Consider the following 15,229-nt stretch of genomic DNA (forward strand, 5'->3'; position numbering starts at 1 on the left):
TCCTTTCCCCAACGTCCTCAATCACTTGAATTTTAACTCCAATTTCAGGAATTTCTGAAGTCAGACCCCTCTTTATGACAAGCTACTAAGTACAGTGTCTTGGCCACTGTTCTGTATTTGCTCACTTTCCTTCTTAGCAAGATACAGCATGATGTGCCTTCGCACTGAGGGAACACCCTGGAATTTACAGCACTCGGAATATACACAAAAGACCCTCGCCTTGGCAGAAACATTACACATCAACACAAAATAAACCCATTAAATATTTAAATTGAGTTCCACAGGCTTCAAAAAGCTGTAAAAATACCATGAGGTCAGTCCCAGTACTAGATGGTACAGAGCTATTCTCAGACACCAACAAGTAGACAATCAGAGCCAAAATATTGCTCATAATGTTACTGTACACTCTGATCTTGAGGAAATCCCCCATTTATAGAGAAAGCTTCTGCCCAATTCCCCCACAAAACACACAAACCACAACATTTGCCAGGAAACCCTGTTCAAGTAAAACTTGAACTAAGCATGAAACTTGTGTATCTGCAAGTTTCTTGAGGAGAAAAGAATGAGAGTCCAAGGCAACAGCTGAAAGAAGTGTTGAAAAAGAGGAACAATTTCACCACACTCATAACGAACTGGTCCAAAAAACATCAAGGAAAATGTCTGGATCCTTTGGTGCACCTTCCTTCAAAGAGAGAAAATCTAACCGCTAGTTAGAAGGGTGCTGCAGGATCTCTCTTACATTAAGGTGGCTTGGCACCAAAAACTTCAAAAACTGCATCACAGCAGATTCTTACCTGGCAAATCTCTCTTTATCATTTGGCATCGGGTCATCATCACATCTAGGAGAAGGGGGAGAAGAAGAAGAGTTCTTATGGTGTATATACTCATTTATTTCCCAAAGACACCAAGAGCAGAACAAGGTTTAATATATCACACAAAAAAGGCCTGGTGTTAAAAAGGCCAACTCTGCTGTGCGCAGGCAACTCAGAACCATACTCTTCATTTGTCTAGTTCAAAGACTACAGTTTCATTATTTTTATCACCTTGATGATGTTTTCCGCATCACATTCATATTGAGGACAGTGGCATCACACTCAATAATTTAAGCACACAAAGAAATAGGTTAAATTGCACTTTGAAGATACAGTTAGCCCAAACTAAGACCCTCCTCCAAAGGATCTCAGTAGGTAAATCCTACGTTCGTCAGGCCCATTATCATCTCAAAGCCATTCCACAGTCGTCTTTAAAAGACTGTAACATATGGACTTTCAGTATCATTAGAGCTGTCCAATCCTAAGCCATGTAGTGAGACTACAAATAAACGATGTGAGATCTTCCAACTCTTCTGTGTTCCATATGGATCATGAGAGGAGGTACTTGCAGCCTCGCCAACTCCTCGGGAGTAAGGATGTCTCTGTAATTGAAGCATCCTCACAACAGATGAGAATTAAGTAACACATGTCTGAGGCACTAACAAAAGCTCAGCACCTCACTGTTGTGCCGATAAGCTATTTGGCAGAAGATTTTTCTCTACGATCAACAGGGGCTTGGCCAGCAGCAGTGCTCCTATAGTGCTGCGCTGGAACAACCAGCGGATTGCTGGAAGCATTCATGGAAACTACTTAATCTTTTGAGATGCTGGTATCGAACACAGCAACATCATCACGGAGTTCTGCAACACCGCTTCAACCCAGGGCTCGCAAGGCTCACTCCTTTGGCTGACCTCATCTCACTACAGGGCTGGCCCAGGGAGACTTGAGATGGAGACCACATCCAAAGCAGTAACAGGATCCCCTCCCAGTCACAGTCCCTTCTCCGGACTCACAGACCCCATGTGCACAGCAGCTTTGCTTTAGCATCAGCTGCAAAGATGGAGGAATGCTGCTGACTAGGAGAAAGGGAAGAGTTCAAGGAAGTGGAGCACTGGCTGCTTCAGACTCCAACACCTGCCTTCCCTCTGCACTGCTGGAGAGGAAAAACCACACGAGCAGCAAGCTCCTGCTCTGGGGGAAATGCAGACACATCTAGACCACACAACAGAAACTTCTGGGTGCGATGTCCTCCCTCACCTGAGGAATTTACTGTTCCCTTCTCCATCATCATCAAAATCAAGCCTGAAAAACAGAAGCGAGAATATAATTATTAACCAAGCGGTTTCTCCTTTACAGATTGCTTTTCTGTCTGTTCCTACAGGGATGCAGATGATTCTTGAAAGGAAGATTTAAGTAATCCCAGGGGCTAACGTGAAACAACCCACAAAGTTTAGAAGGGGGCTTCCTTTATATGTCTATCAGAAACAGAGCAAGGAAACAGTTCAAAAGAGAGAAAGCCCACTTGGAGCACCCGCTGCATTACAACCTCCTGTTCCAAATGCTCTGGATCTCCTAGCAGCGGTCTGAAGCCCAACAGGCTGCCACAACTGCTCCTCGCTGCTCAAGGGACCGATCAACAGCCTACAAATGGAGCACTCCCAACTCAAAAGCTTGGATCAGTTGCATTAAAAAAAAAAAGGAGGGAGGGCAAAACACTTCAAGACTTAAAGTTCAGTCCGGTGACCTGCGTAATTAGCATCCTTAGTTCAACAGCAGACAACGTCACTGTGTTTGCTGCAACAGGGTCAAAAAAACCATTTCTAACAAGTCTATGGGAGGACAGAGGAAAGGCTTTTCACTGCGCTTCCTTTCAGGATGGAAAACTGGTGTGTAGATGCAGCCCAGCAGCATGCGTGTTTGTAAATGAAGTGTGAGGAACAAGTAGCAGACAGAGTGGGAGGAGCTGCAGGGGAGTGGGAGCACCAGCAAATGGAGGTGAAGGAAAGAGTCTGAGCGACTGGGGGGGCAGGGAGAGATTTTAATTAGCTTGAAAATTAAGAGGAAATTTCTTGCGCCAGGAATTTAAGAGCAGCCACTCTATATCCTTTTAATTTGCAAAGGCATTTTTAGCAAACAAAAAGCCTACCACAAGCACACTGCAGCTTCCCCCTCACCCTCTCCCAGAGAGGGCACAGTTGCAAAGGTTTGAGTAAGGCCCCAACATTCACATTCTGTTCCTCTACCTCTGTTGCAGCAACTGGCTTGTCTCACTGCTTCAGTGACTCCTGTTTCACTCTCATTCCTTGGTGAGCAACCCTCTTCTCCCGTGAGGCACAACTCAACTTTTTAATCCCCTCTTTTTATATGTAATACAGAACCTGGCTTTAACGGGTACGGTTGGCATAAAGCATACCACTACGAAGTAAAAGCGCACCTGAAGGAACCAGGCAACTCTTCTTTGCTTAGAAGTAGACAAGTTTCCTCATCACCAGGCTGATCACTCTTTCAAGAGAGCAAAGCTTCCTCAAAAATACACTTCACTCACACCCCTCCCCCAAAAAAGGAAAAACCACACGCACACAGAGCACACACTCACCCAGGACGCCTCTTGTTGGCTCTCTGAACAATGGCTCCTCCAGCTTGTGCCCCCGGTCCAGGGTTCCCGGAGCCGACGGCTGCACCCAGCGAGGAAACATCTGATGCCATTTCTAAACAGGAGAGTGAAAAAAAAAAACAAACCAGTATTACATCAAATCCTCCTCTAGTTCAGAGGGTGGAGTATTCTCCACATATAGCTCCCATTAAAAATGCTTGCATTTCAGCATCTGATGTGGATAGATTCTGTGCAATGTGTGTTTCTAGTCCTTTCATCTACTGCCTCTCCAGAGCCTGCACTAAGGGTCCATTTCAAGCTTTGAGCACATGCTGTTTTCATAAGCTCAAAAGCTTAGATCGCTAAACTAAAAGATGTGGTCTCCTTTTTAGACAGAGGAGGAGTCTGAAGCGATCGTGGGTAGGGGCTGAACCAATCCTCGTATGCTAGCTGCATGAGTATGCAGAAGGGGAGGAGAAGAGTTGCGAGTTTGCCTAATAAAATCAACGCCGCCTCTTGAAGAGGGTTTATTTCCCAATCTAAGAGACAAAGAATTAACCAAGACACTGGTAAGGCACCTTGAAAACCATGATCTTTCAGACAGTCATTTCTATTCTTCGGCAATACCAACCTGCGGGCACCACAGGCGTGATTACCAGTCTCTGCCTACGCTCCTCCACAACTGGCCACACACCCAGAGCAAAAGAACATCAGTTCTTCCCCAAAATGACACTACCTCTGTTAAGCACAACGGCAGCCTTGCTTAGAGCTAAAACCCTTGTGTTTTACATGTGGAAAAGTTGCATAAACAGTAGGAAACCTAATCGATGCTTTCCAAGAGATGAAACAGGCAGGTAATGCGCTCAAGAAATGTGGAATTGGTGAGCCTTCAGAGATCATGCCACCCAATATTGCAGTACTGCTTCTACAGGAGGTTCCACATAGACACAACATTTGAGAAAATAAGAATTCTACTTCGAGATGTGAAAATAAGCCCCTTTTGGTGTACAGGAAAGAAAGAAGCGTCCAAGTGGAGAACTTGAATGCGCTGCCCTCACAAGTTGGATGGCAGGCCCAAGCCTGTTATGGATTATGGGTTTTTTCCACAATGAAAGCAGAGAGCCTCGGCTCTCTATGCAACCACACACACCCCGAACCACCTCCCCAGCTGCGCCGGCAGGCTGGGCTCCGAACCCCTGCCCACGTTCAGGCAGTGTGGGTGCCCCCTTCTCCTCCCCACACACTCCACCAGCAGCTCCCAGCTCTCACCTACACGAGCAGGGATTTCTCGTTCCTTGCAAGCCGAGAGACTACGTTTGAAAGCAGCGTTTGACACCGAGCCTTACTTCTTCGATCCTCAAGTAGGGCTTTTTCCTAATCCCCGTTGTTTAGGAGCACACAGAACAGGCTCTGTAGTTGTTCAAAGCTTGCTCAGCATGGCTTAAACTGAAACCATGTCGTAACATTGCCACGAGAGCTGCATTCAACATTCTTCTACGTTAACATAGTCCAATTTGCACCAGAACCAGAGTTTTTAAATAAGTTATAAGGCATTTTCTTTCTGTTTCTGAAATAAGTCAGCTCTGTGCTCATTTTAATGGTTGTGGTTTAAATTTGCTGCTAACCAACTGCAACCAAAACAGTCGCTCCAGCCAGAGAATCTCCACCACAATCTTTGCAAGCTGAGTTGCATGGAGTGCCTTGAACGTAGAAAAACCGCTTCTGCTGTATCAAAGCAGAGGGGACCCAAAAAAAAAAACCCAACGCACACAAAAAAGCCTATTGCTGGGGTTCCCAAACCACAGCAAAGTGGTACACTGACACCAAGAGCTGCTTATGCACGAAATGCTGCCAGAATAGGTGGGACAAAAAGAATTGAAGTCAAGTTTAACAAATATGGCAACAAATCAGGGCTTAAGCTGCAAGGCTGACAAAGCTTAGCTTAGCCAAGACCACAAGGATATTGCTCGACAAGTAAAGGAGAGCTATACTATAGCAAGATTCTGTGCAACAGTGCCCATTTTCACTTCTCACCTCAACAAACATAAAACAGCCTTTTGTATTCCCAACATCAGGAAAGGAAAAGGGAAAAAAAAAACCTATTTTCAACATCCTAGATACATCTGGGTTTAACAAGTATTTTTACAGTTCCTGAAGTCAGATTTCAGTCCAACAGCAGTTTAATCCAAGCAGTACTTCCAGAGCTGGACGGTGGTTCGCTTGCAGCTAAAAGTGGAGCTGTGCAACAGCTCAGCCACCTCTGCGGTGTGGCTGGCCCACAGCAGCTGGCCCACAGCACCAGCTCCAGCTCTCAGAAAACATGCTCCAAAACTTCTGGTATTTCTTCAAAAAAAAAAAAACAAACAAACCCAACACACCAAAAAACTTTTACCACGGTAATATTGCTAGCCTCTATTACTGCCTGATTTGTTTTCCTCCGAGCAGCTGGCATTGCTGAAGAAGTTTCTTTCTTGCCAGTCCATAGCAGTTCCCAGGGGTGACTAAAATACAGAATGAGCATCCAGCTCAACGCTTGGCGGTTGAAGGGGCCAACAACAACCGTCCCAAACAACAGCATGAGCAAGCACACCCGATTTCAACACTAACTACAGCAACAAAACACGAGGAGTTCTCTGAAGTTTCAAAAAAAATTTGAGAACAAAGAATCAGGTATGGAAACAAATTTTTTTTTTTTTTTTAAAAGACAGATTATTTGAGGTTAGTGGTTTTCAACATGTGAATACATAAGGTCTCTGCCAGGAAATTGGTCCCTATGTGATAAAGTCAAGTCAGCTGATGTGATGCACTTAAAATAAATGGAGGTTGGCCTTCCTCACACTCCATCCTCCACGCTGGGACCACAGACCCTCCCCATCTCCTCTCCACTCGATTTCGGATCACTTGGACACCTCTGTGCCCCTTCCCTTACTTCTAAGTGAAGTCCCAAGATGCAGAAAGGGCTGATACCAAAGGTCTTTGTTCAGTAGAACATGGCCCCGAGTGCAAGTAAACCAGGTCAGAAGCCTTACTCCTTTGCCCAAGGAGCCTGTGGTTTTCCAACACATGTATTTAAACGCCACGGTCTAAACAGAAATAAAGTTTCTGGAGCGCGGCAGATAATCATTTTATTAAGGAGAGAGGAATTTCTGCTTTTGGGCAGGGGAAGGAAGCGACACTGTGGTGTTCCTCTGCAAATCAACTTTTACATAGGGTGGAAGGGGAGCGAGGGCGTCTTTGTTTTAAAGGCCTCATCTGAGCCTCTGCTATTTCTAAGGAGCCTTACTGCATGGACTAGCATCTCACAGCAGCATCACACAAAGAAACCACTTTACCTCGTGCTTCAGCTTCCCACTCGGAAACATTTGCCTCTCGTGGTACAATGTGCCCTTTCACAAGTGGAAGAAAATAAAATATCTTGAGATTTTAAAGGTAAATTGGTAATGTTTTGTTCTGCGTACTGAGGGAGAGCATCAAAATGGTTATGTACTCTTTCACGTGACCCATTGGCCTCTCTACCACATCCTCACCCCAAAAACAGGGGGAGCATGAAGCAGGTGGATGGGGTGGAAAGAGGTCTAGCTTTTTCACCTTTCAGAACTTCTGGGACACTCGCACAAATGCAAAGCTTCCTTTCAAAACCCCCTTTTTCCCCCATCCAAACACGGGCCATATAGCGGTATTACATTGAGGTCAGCGTGGCACTGACGGAACCCAACCTATCAACGCAAGCTCCGAAAGCTTCGCCCACAACAGCCGGCTGGTGGCGAGGGTGCCTCAAGCGCACACGTACTCAGTAAATTCACTGGCCCAGATGCCCATCGTGAGAAAAGCAGCCACTTCACACAAACCCCTCCACAGCTGCGCTTGAAAGCCACCGGCTCCAAGCATAAAAGGCAAGACATGAATAGTCAGAGGCAACCCGAGCCAAAGACCCAGCAAATGGAGTCAACCGATTCTAAGAAAGCCTCGTACATTATAACCTATGAAACACCAGTTTCACAACTTAAAACTATGGTCACCGGGAAAGCTGCTGATCAGTTGTTCAAAGCAGTTCCCAGATATCAGGATGCTTAGCTCTGATTCAACATATTGATATCCAAAGCGGCGAGAACAACATTTTTCAACTACTCCAAAATAACAGAAGAGGGAGTGAACATATTCCATTGAAACAATCAATGTTAAGAGCAACAGGACAAACGTTCATTTTCATTTTGCAAGTGGTTTCTTCAAAAATCAGATGTGCCACCAAAAGCCCCAGTCATTCTCAGCGGGCAGGGTGGGTTTCATAGAGCCACTGCTGCAACAAGCAACATCCTTGTTAGGTCTCTGTTCCAGCCTCAATCCCTGCTTGCCTTTAACATGTGTTAAATCTAATTAAGGCCAGAAGAGATAAGCAGAGGCAGCACAGAGAAATTAAGGATCCTCATTTGTAACTGAATATAAATCTGCAAGCACAACCACAATGCAGCCAACAGTTCGACCCAGAATAGAATAGGCTGGAAGATCACTAAGGGAATGTCATCTCGAGAGCCAGACTTCCAGCCCAGCTCTCCTGGGAAGGGCTCTGTTGCAACTACTGGCATCTCAACAGTGAAAAAGCTTCAGAAATAAAGTCACAGAAAATATTCAAAACTGTGATTTACGAGATGGGCCTGCCGTAGCTCTTAAATGCATTTTTATTGTACCACTTAGTCACTACAGCCAGGCACTGTACAAAGCATAGCAAAAATGTTCCTGCTGCAGAGAGTTTCAGCATATGGCTGTTCACCAGGCTCAGTATCAGCCAGCACATTTTAGCTTAGCAAGATTCAGTTTAAATTTAACCATTAGTGAGCTCCTCAAAAAGCCAAGGAAGTTTAGAGCAGGTTTGTAAGCAGATAACAGCTGCTAAGACAAACCAGCGTACTACTAGAACAAATACTTGCATTTCACTCACAACTATAAAGCTTCGGTCTGAACAGCGCGCATGGCTTTGTATTTACAAAGTGTCTCAATTTCTGTGTCTCAGGTACATTAAAGAGATTTATTTTTTAAGTAGGTGGGGGTTTTTTAGATTGTTTGAACTTTCCATGCAATGCCAGCTCAGCGCTTTCATCCCCATGGGAACCTTCTCCAAGAAGCATTACAGAAATTAACTCAAACATAGAAAAGAACCCATCTTCCATTTTCAAGTGTTTGAAGTTGTGCATCCATAAAAGTAAATGTTTGAAGTGAACCTGATCAATCATATATTTATCCAGCCAGCACTAAAAGTGCCCTAATAATCCAAGTTAATATTAAAACCTGTAAAGTCATGCAAGTAAGGCGAGCCACTGTTTTTAATCCCTCCTCATATTTCCTCACGGTTAGCGGATGCTATTCGCTTTTCACTCCTAACCAGGAGATTTTAACAACATAAAACTTGCTTAAATTGGCACAACTGAAAGCTTTCAATCTAGCACTCTTCACAATTTGAGTCTTTTTCAGTTAAACAAGACCAGTAAACTGTGCGGTTGCTCACCTCACCCTTGGAAAGATGAGGGAGCAGAAAGGTTTTGCAGATGTATTTTTCAGTAAGTTTATCTGAAAAGGGAGAAGGGCTTTATCCACCTCTCTCACAGGTTTCCGAGGTGACCCGCTTTGCCCATGTAGCATTTTGAGGAAGGATAGAAGGCCCAGGATGGCACGACACCAGGCACAAGCTGCTGGTTTTGAACACTTAAAATAAGTTCCAACTTATTTTTGTGGCCAGCTCGCCCTGCTTAAGCTGCAAGGACATTCAGCATATTTGGGGGCATTACCCAGTATGCACTGGAGCCCTGCAGTCCGTTTTTCAACATCAAGAAAAAGAGGACCCAGCTTCTAAAGAACAATTTTCACAAGTAATTTATTTTACTAATAATCTCTATGTATATAATGCTTATGCAGGCTGTAAGTATTTTCCCCCCCTCAGTTTAAAAGGGCCAAGCTAGTATTGGTCAGTCAGTCTGCCCGTAGTTATAAATATTAAACACAGATGTTGAAAGTTCTCTCTCTTTTCCTTGAGAATTTGTTTAAAACTTTCCTATTATGCAAAATATCATGCAATTCCAAAGACTACGCTTACATAAACACTTTGCTACACACGAACAGTTGAAAGCCATGAGTATCTTCCTTTCTCATTCGCTGGGTTCTTACAGAGCTGGCTCATAACATACATTTTCCATTCTTACCCCAAACAGCAGCATTTTTTTTTGCTTTACATTTAGCGACGCATCCTTTGTCTGCCAAACTGCGAAACCTTGATCTAGCACTATGCTGGCAGGAGAAGTAGTGAACTTCCTGATCAAGCCCACACCACCACCCATACACATGGCTAAGATTTCACTACTTGGAATAATCTCACTGTTTCATGGGATATTGCTGTGAGCCGAAAGCATATTTTGCTGCAGGACGGGATCACAGCTTTGACAGTTTCCACTTCTGATATATTTTTGCTAAGCTGAATCAGGAATTCTTGTTTTTTCTAACATACCATCTCTAACTTCTGATTGCTGAAGAATTTCAGATCATTATGTGAAACCACAACCACGTATTTCCAGACACCAGTTCTGCACCCTTGCCTCAGAATCACCACAGACAAATGACCCAACATGTTTTCTCAATATTTAAAGCCACAAAAGCTTCCTATATCGTTAGAACGGAAAAAAAAAATCATCCTTTAGAAGTTACATTGAACAGTCCTCGATAAACCTGAACATGTCACACAACCCAAGACCTCGTCAGCCTCAAGCCACAAGCAAAAATAGTCAGAAACCACAAGCCAAAAAAAAAAGAAACCCAAAAAAACACAGAAGCTTAAAAACTGAGATCAAGTCACCACGTTGTAAATCCATTACAGCTTCACAGACACTGGATTATTCCAGATACATACTAATTTCAGAGCAATTTAGCCAGAAATTTGATAAAGCCCAAAAGATTTTACTTTATTTGGCAAGCATCAGATATTACCAACTTCCAGCTTCCTCCAAACAGGGAGTCACCCCTCGCCTATCAACCTGAGGGAGCAAAAGTTGAAAGAATATTCTGCTTTCTGCTGACAGGCACTCACACCCTTGGTTATGCACCAGCTATTCAGCTCAGGAGTTTAAAAAGAGGCGGAGAGGAGATTTGTAAAAATCCTTTTCAAAACAGCGCATCAAGATTTTGCTTGTTGCTAATTAAGAAAACCTCCATGAAGCATACAGCAAAAAAAAGGGTCTAAAACAAACATAAACCACTAAGGACAATAAACACAAGCGAGCCCCACGAGCGCTTGCTCCCTCCCAGGAGGGCGATGATGGAAACCAGACCCCAGCACCAGGTACACCAGGCCAGGCATGGGCAGGGCCCACGCCAACCGCCGGAGCTCAGGGAGGAGAGAGGAGCACGAACATCTTCCTCCCCAACATAAGAAGGACCATTTCCTTCTCCACCTCCAGCTTGCCTTCTTTCCAAAACAGCCTGCCACTGAATGAAGTGCCTCCTTTAAAAGTTTCTGCCGTCTGACAACCACGCTGGCTCTCCAAACCCTCCCAGAGCACCCCAAGCCAGGTCCCTCAGCACCCTTTCCCCACGCTGGCTCCCTCGTTTCTTCTCATGGGTGTCCCCCAGCCCATCCACAGGCCCCTCCTGACCCAGCCCTCTCAGCTCAGCCCCAAGCCCTCCAGCCTCCCGATAACACCCCTCGGCTCCCCCGACGCGCCTCCCCCGACCAAGCCTCCAAGCCCATTAACCCAGCTCCTCGAAAGCCTCCGGCCCCGCGTGGCACCTTCCACCCACCCCAAAACTCCCACGGTCCGGCCCGGGCCTCCTCCACGACCCCTTTGGCCCAGCCCAGCCCCTACTAACGGCACCACCAGCCCAGCTGCCCCGACCCAACCTCCCTCCACCGAGCGCTGCCTCGCTCAACGGCTCCTCAGCGGCCCTCAGCAGCCCCCTGCCCGGCCCAGGGCCCCCTCGGGCCCCCGGGACGCCCCAGCCCGACCCCCCAGGCCCGACCCCCCAGCGCCCTCTCAGCCCTCCCCAGGACCGCCGTAGGCCAGGCGGCCCCCCGCGCCCTCCGCAGCCCGCCCGGCCCAGTCGCCCTCGCTCACCCGGGTTGGCGGCGGTAGCTGCCATGGCCGCTGCGGGCTAGCAGCCGCCCCCCGCCTCCCTCCTCACCGCCACTGCCAAGATGGCGGCACAGGAAAACCCTCCGCGCTGCCGCGCAGCCTAACCTGCCCGCCGGGAGGGGCGGAGCGGGGACGAGGTACAGCGCTCCTACTGGTCCAGCCGGGGGCAGGGGGCGGAGCCAGCGCGCCCGACGGCACAGCCAGCAGGGGCGGGTGCGCGCGGCCATGCCCCGCCCCTACCACGGAAGAGGGCGGGTCTCTGGAGGGGGCGTGGCTACGAGGGGGGTGTGTGGGGAGGGATGCGCGCGTGGGGCGGGTTAAAGGTCGGGTTGGGTGACGTCACGTGTTGGATTTTTTTTTGTCGGCGGGCAGGATCCCTGCTGGGACTGGGATTGGGACTGGGATTGAGTCTGGGACTGGGATTAAGGTTGGAGCAGAGATTAGGATTAGGTTGGGGGCAGGGATTCAATTTGGGGCAGGGATTGGGATTATGGTTGAGACTGGGACTGAGTCTGGGACTGGGATTAGGGTTGAGACAGGGATTGAGTTGGGGGCAGGAACTGGGATTAGGGTTGGGACTGGGATTGAGGTTGGGGCAGGGACTGGGATTAGGTTTCAGGCAGGGACGGAATTTGGGGCAGGGATTGGGACTGGGATTAGGGTTGAGACTGGGATTGGGATTAGGGTTGAGACAGGGATTGAGTTTGGGGCAGGGACTGGGATTAGGGTTGAGACTGGGACAGGGATTAGGGTTGGGGCAGGGATTGGGACTGGGATTAGGGTTAAGACTGGGATTGGGATTGAGTTTGGGGTAGGGACTGGGATTAGGGTTGGGACTGGGATTGAGGTTGGGGCAGAGATTGGGACTGGGATTAGGATTGAGACTGGGATTAGGCTTGGGGCAGGGATTGAGGTTGTGGCAGGGATTGGGACTGGGACTGAGTTTGGGGCAGGGACTGGGATTAGGGTTGAGACTGGGATTGAGGTTGGGGTGGGGATTGGGAGGGGGGATTCAGACTGGGCATGGGATTTGGGCTGGAATCGGGATTGGGACTGGAACAGGGCCTTGGGTTAGGATTAGGCCGGGGGGACCAGTGAAGCACTGATCAGGGCTGATGGCGGGCCGCAGGTCTCGCCCCCGGCCACCCCGTGATCACAGGGGGGGCCAAGGTGGGGTGTGGGGCCACCGCTGCGCCCCAGGGTCCTGCCAGGCACCCCGGGATGGGCAACCCCGGACACAGCGTCCCCCTTATCCCCCCTTCCGCTCCCCCCGGGCACCGGCAGGGCCCCAAAACTCAGCCTTTGCCGAAAAATCACCGGAAAAACCACCCTGTGCCAGCCCGGGGGCACTCGCAGGGTGGCAAAGCTTTGCCGTGAAACAATCCTCTTTCTCAAGGTGATCCTTTTCCCTCTTGGGGAGAAAAAAAAAAATAAAGAAACGCGAGGGAGCCGGGGGATTTCCGCGGGATTTAAACCGTTTCGGGGCTTGTCGCGAGGCTGTTTCGCAAGAGCCGAACGGGCGGCTCAGTTCAAAGCCTGAAGCGTCACGGTTTCAAAGAGTTTTCCCTGGTTTGGTCTGAAATGAGCCAAGGACCAGCTCGAAATGATCTCGCAGGCTGGGGAGGACCTGGCTCCCGCTGTATTTTGGGGATAAATCCTCCTCAACGCACCCCGATTCACCCTGTGCTCCCGCCGGGCCCTGCAAGACCCGCGAAGGGACCCCGGAGCCTTCGCCCGCTGGGCCAAGGGGCTGCTGGAAACAGTGGGTGAGAATTTAATCCTCCGGATTGTTTCTCCCCGTTACTGGGAGCGTCTGAAAGGCGATGCCACCGCATTCCTGCAGTATTCATGAAGCCCCGGTGACAGCAGGCACCCGCAGCCGGGGACTGGAGCCGGGGACAGCGGGGCAGGGAGAGGGGCACAGCGTCCGTCTGTCCGTAGGGAGGTAAGGAGCTGCCCCCGTCGGGACACACGCGGGACGGGGCTGAGACCCGGGGGCTTCCCGCAATCTCTGGGCACCGCAGGACTTGGTCCTGTTGATTTATCTGCTGTCCTTGGTGTAGTTAGGGCTGCGGACATCTGCTCCTGGAGCATATATTAGCTTTATCAACACATTAAAAAAAAAAAATATATATATACGCCTATATACGCACAGCTCGGTCCACGTGGCTCTCCTGGCGCCACTCAACAAGCCTCCACCTCTCCTCCAGCCTTGTACAAATCTAATTATTCATCCGCTGCTACAAATGTCTCTCTTCAGCGTGGAGAAAACCCTCCTTTTCCACCCCATTTGCTTACCGGCGGTTTTTCCTGCTGTCCTGCTTCTAACCCCAGCCAGCGCCCGTTTTGCTGGGGGTCAGCCAAGCCCTGCTGCGTTCGTTGCACCTCACACAGCGAAGAGCGCGGGGTCGTGCTGCCTGAGAAAAAAAACCAAACACCTTAATGGGGATATTTTAACCTGCTTTTTCCCAGGAAATGAGAAGGCTGGGCAGGAAAGGGAAGCTGGAAGGGGTGGCAGGGTGAGACAATGAAGATCCCTGGGGCGAGGGTGCCTGGGACAAGGATGGGAAGACACTGGGTGTCCCCTAGACTGCAACCGACAGCCACGACAAGGCACAGAGGGGTCTCAAGGCCACGATTTCCCCATTTGGGGTCCTTTTGACACCCCCTCGGTACTTCCCCTGCACTGCGACCCGCTCAGCCCCTGTGATTTCCCCCCGTCTCTGCCCCGCAGGGATGCCACTGGCAGCTGGGCGCCTGGGGCCATGCACCTGAGGGCCACCCGCATGGAGAACGCCACGGGGCCGCCGGCAGTCGATGTGGACAAGGGCTTCGCCATGGCCTTCGTGGTGCTCATGTGCCTCTTCCTCCTGGCCATGATGGTGCGGTGCGCCAAGCTCATCGTGGATCCCTACAGCGCCATCCCTACCTCCACCTGGGAAGAGGAGCAGATCAACTGAGCCAGGGCGAGCTGGCCCTGGGGACCCCCAGCACCCCCAGGGACCACAGTCCCCCAGCACGCCCCACAGCCCTCCTTCACCAGAGGGTGCTCCAGGGCACCCCAGGGCCCTCCAACAACTCCCAGCACCCCAGGGCCCCCAGTCCCCCCAGGGCCCTCCAGCACTGTGGGGGCCCCAGGACCCGCAGAGCTCCCCATCACCCCCCAGCACCTGAGGGCCCCCCCAGCACCCTCAGAGCTCCCCATTGCTCCCCAGCACCCCTAGAGCTCCCTATCACCCCCCAGGGCCCCCCAGCACCCTCAGAGCTTTCCTCACCCCCCAGCACCTCAGGGCCCCCCAGCACCCTCAGAGCTCCCCAGGGCCCCCATCATCCCCCAGCACCCTCAGAGCTCTCCTCACCCCCAGGACCTCAGAGCTGCCCCAGCACCCTCAGAGCTCCCCAGGGCCCCCAGGACCCCAAGGGTCCCCCATTGTCCCCCAACACCCCAGGGCCCCCCAGCACCCTCAGAGCTCCCCAGGGCCCCCTATCGTCCCGCAGCACCCCCGGGCCCTCCCCGCTCTCTCAGAGCTCCCCAGGGCCCCCCATCGTCCCCAGCACCCCAGGGCCCTCCCAGCTCCCTCAGAGCTCCCCAGGGCCCCCCCAGCTCCCTCAGAGCTCTCCTCGCCCCAGCACCCCCAGGGCCCACCCAGGCCCCATCACCTCAGAGCCACCAGCACCCCCAGGGGCCACCCATCCTCCCCGGACACCCCACC

The 15,229-nt window shown here is 50.0% G+C and overlaps 1 protein-coding gene across 9 annotated transcripts in view; it reads right to left on the minus strand.

The window, feature by feature from the left end:
- ARNT (aryl hydrocarbon receptor nuclear translocator) overlaps window positions 1-15,229 on the minus strand; it is a 32,949-nt gene that overhangs the window by 17,556 nt on the left and 164 nt on the right. For 8 of the 9 annotated variants that reach the window (XM_072846971.1, XM_072846967.1, XM_072846965.1 and 5 more), the window contains exons 1-4: window positions 11,499-11,635; window positions 3,409-3,520; window positions 2,070-2,114; window positions 795-839 (exon numbers count right to left, since the gene is read on the minus strand). In XM_072846971.1, the coding sequence (XP_072703072.1) occupies window positions 795-839; window positions 2,070-2,114; window positions 3,409-3,520; window positions 11,499-11,523 (227 nt within the window). In that variant the 5' untranslated portion in view covers window positions 11,524-11,635. Of the gene's footprint in view, window positions 1-794; window positions 840-2,069; window positions 2,115-3,408; window positions 3,521-11,498; window positions 11,636-13,814; window positions 13,934-14,287; window positions 14,452-15,229 lie in introns of those variants that run through there. The other variant, XM_072846964.1, reaches the window with a different exon arrangement.

The sequence above is a fragment of the Ciconia boyciana genome, chromosome 26 (genome assembly GCF_034638445.1).
Source record: "Ciconia boyciana chromosome 26, ASM3463844v1, whole genome shotgun sequence".
NCBI classification, from domain to species: Eukaryota; Metazoa; Chordata; class Aves; order Ciconiiformes; family Ciconiidae; genus Ciconia; species Ciconia boyciana.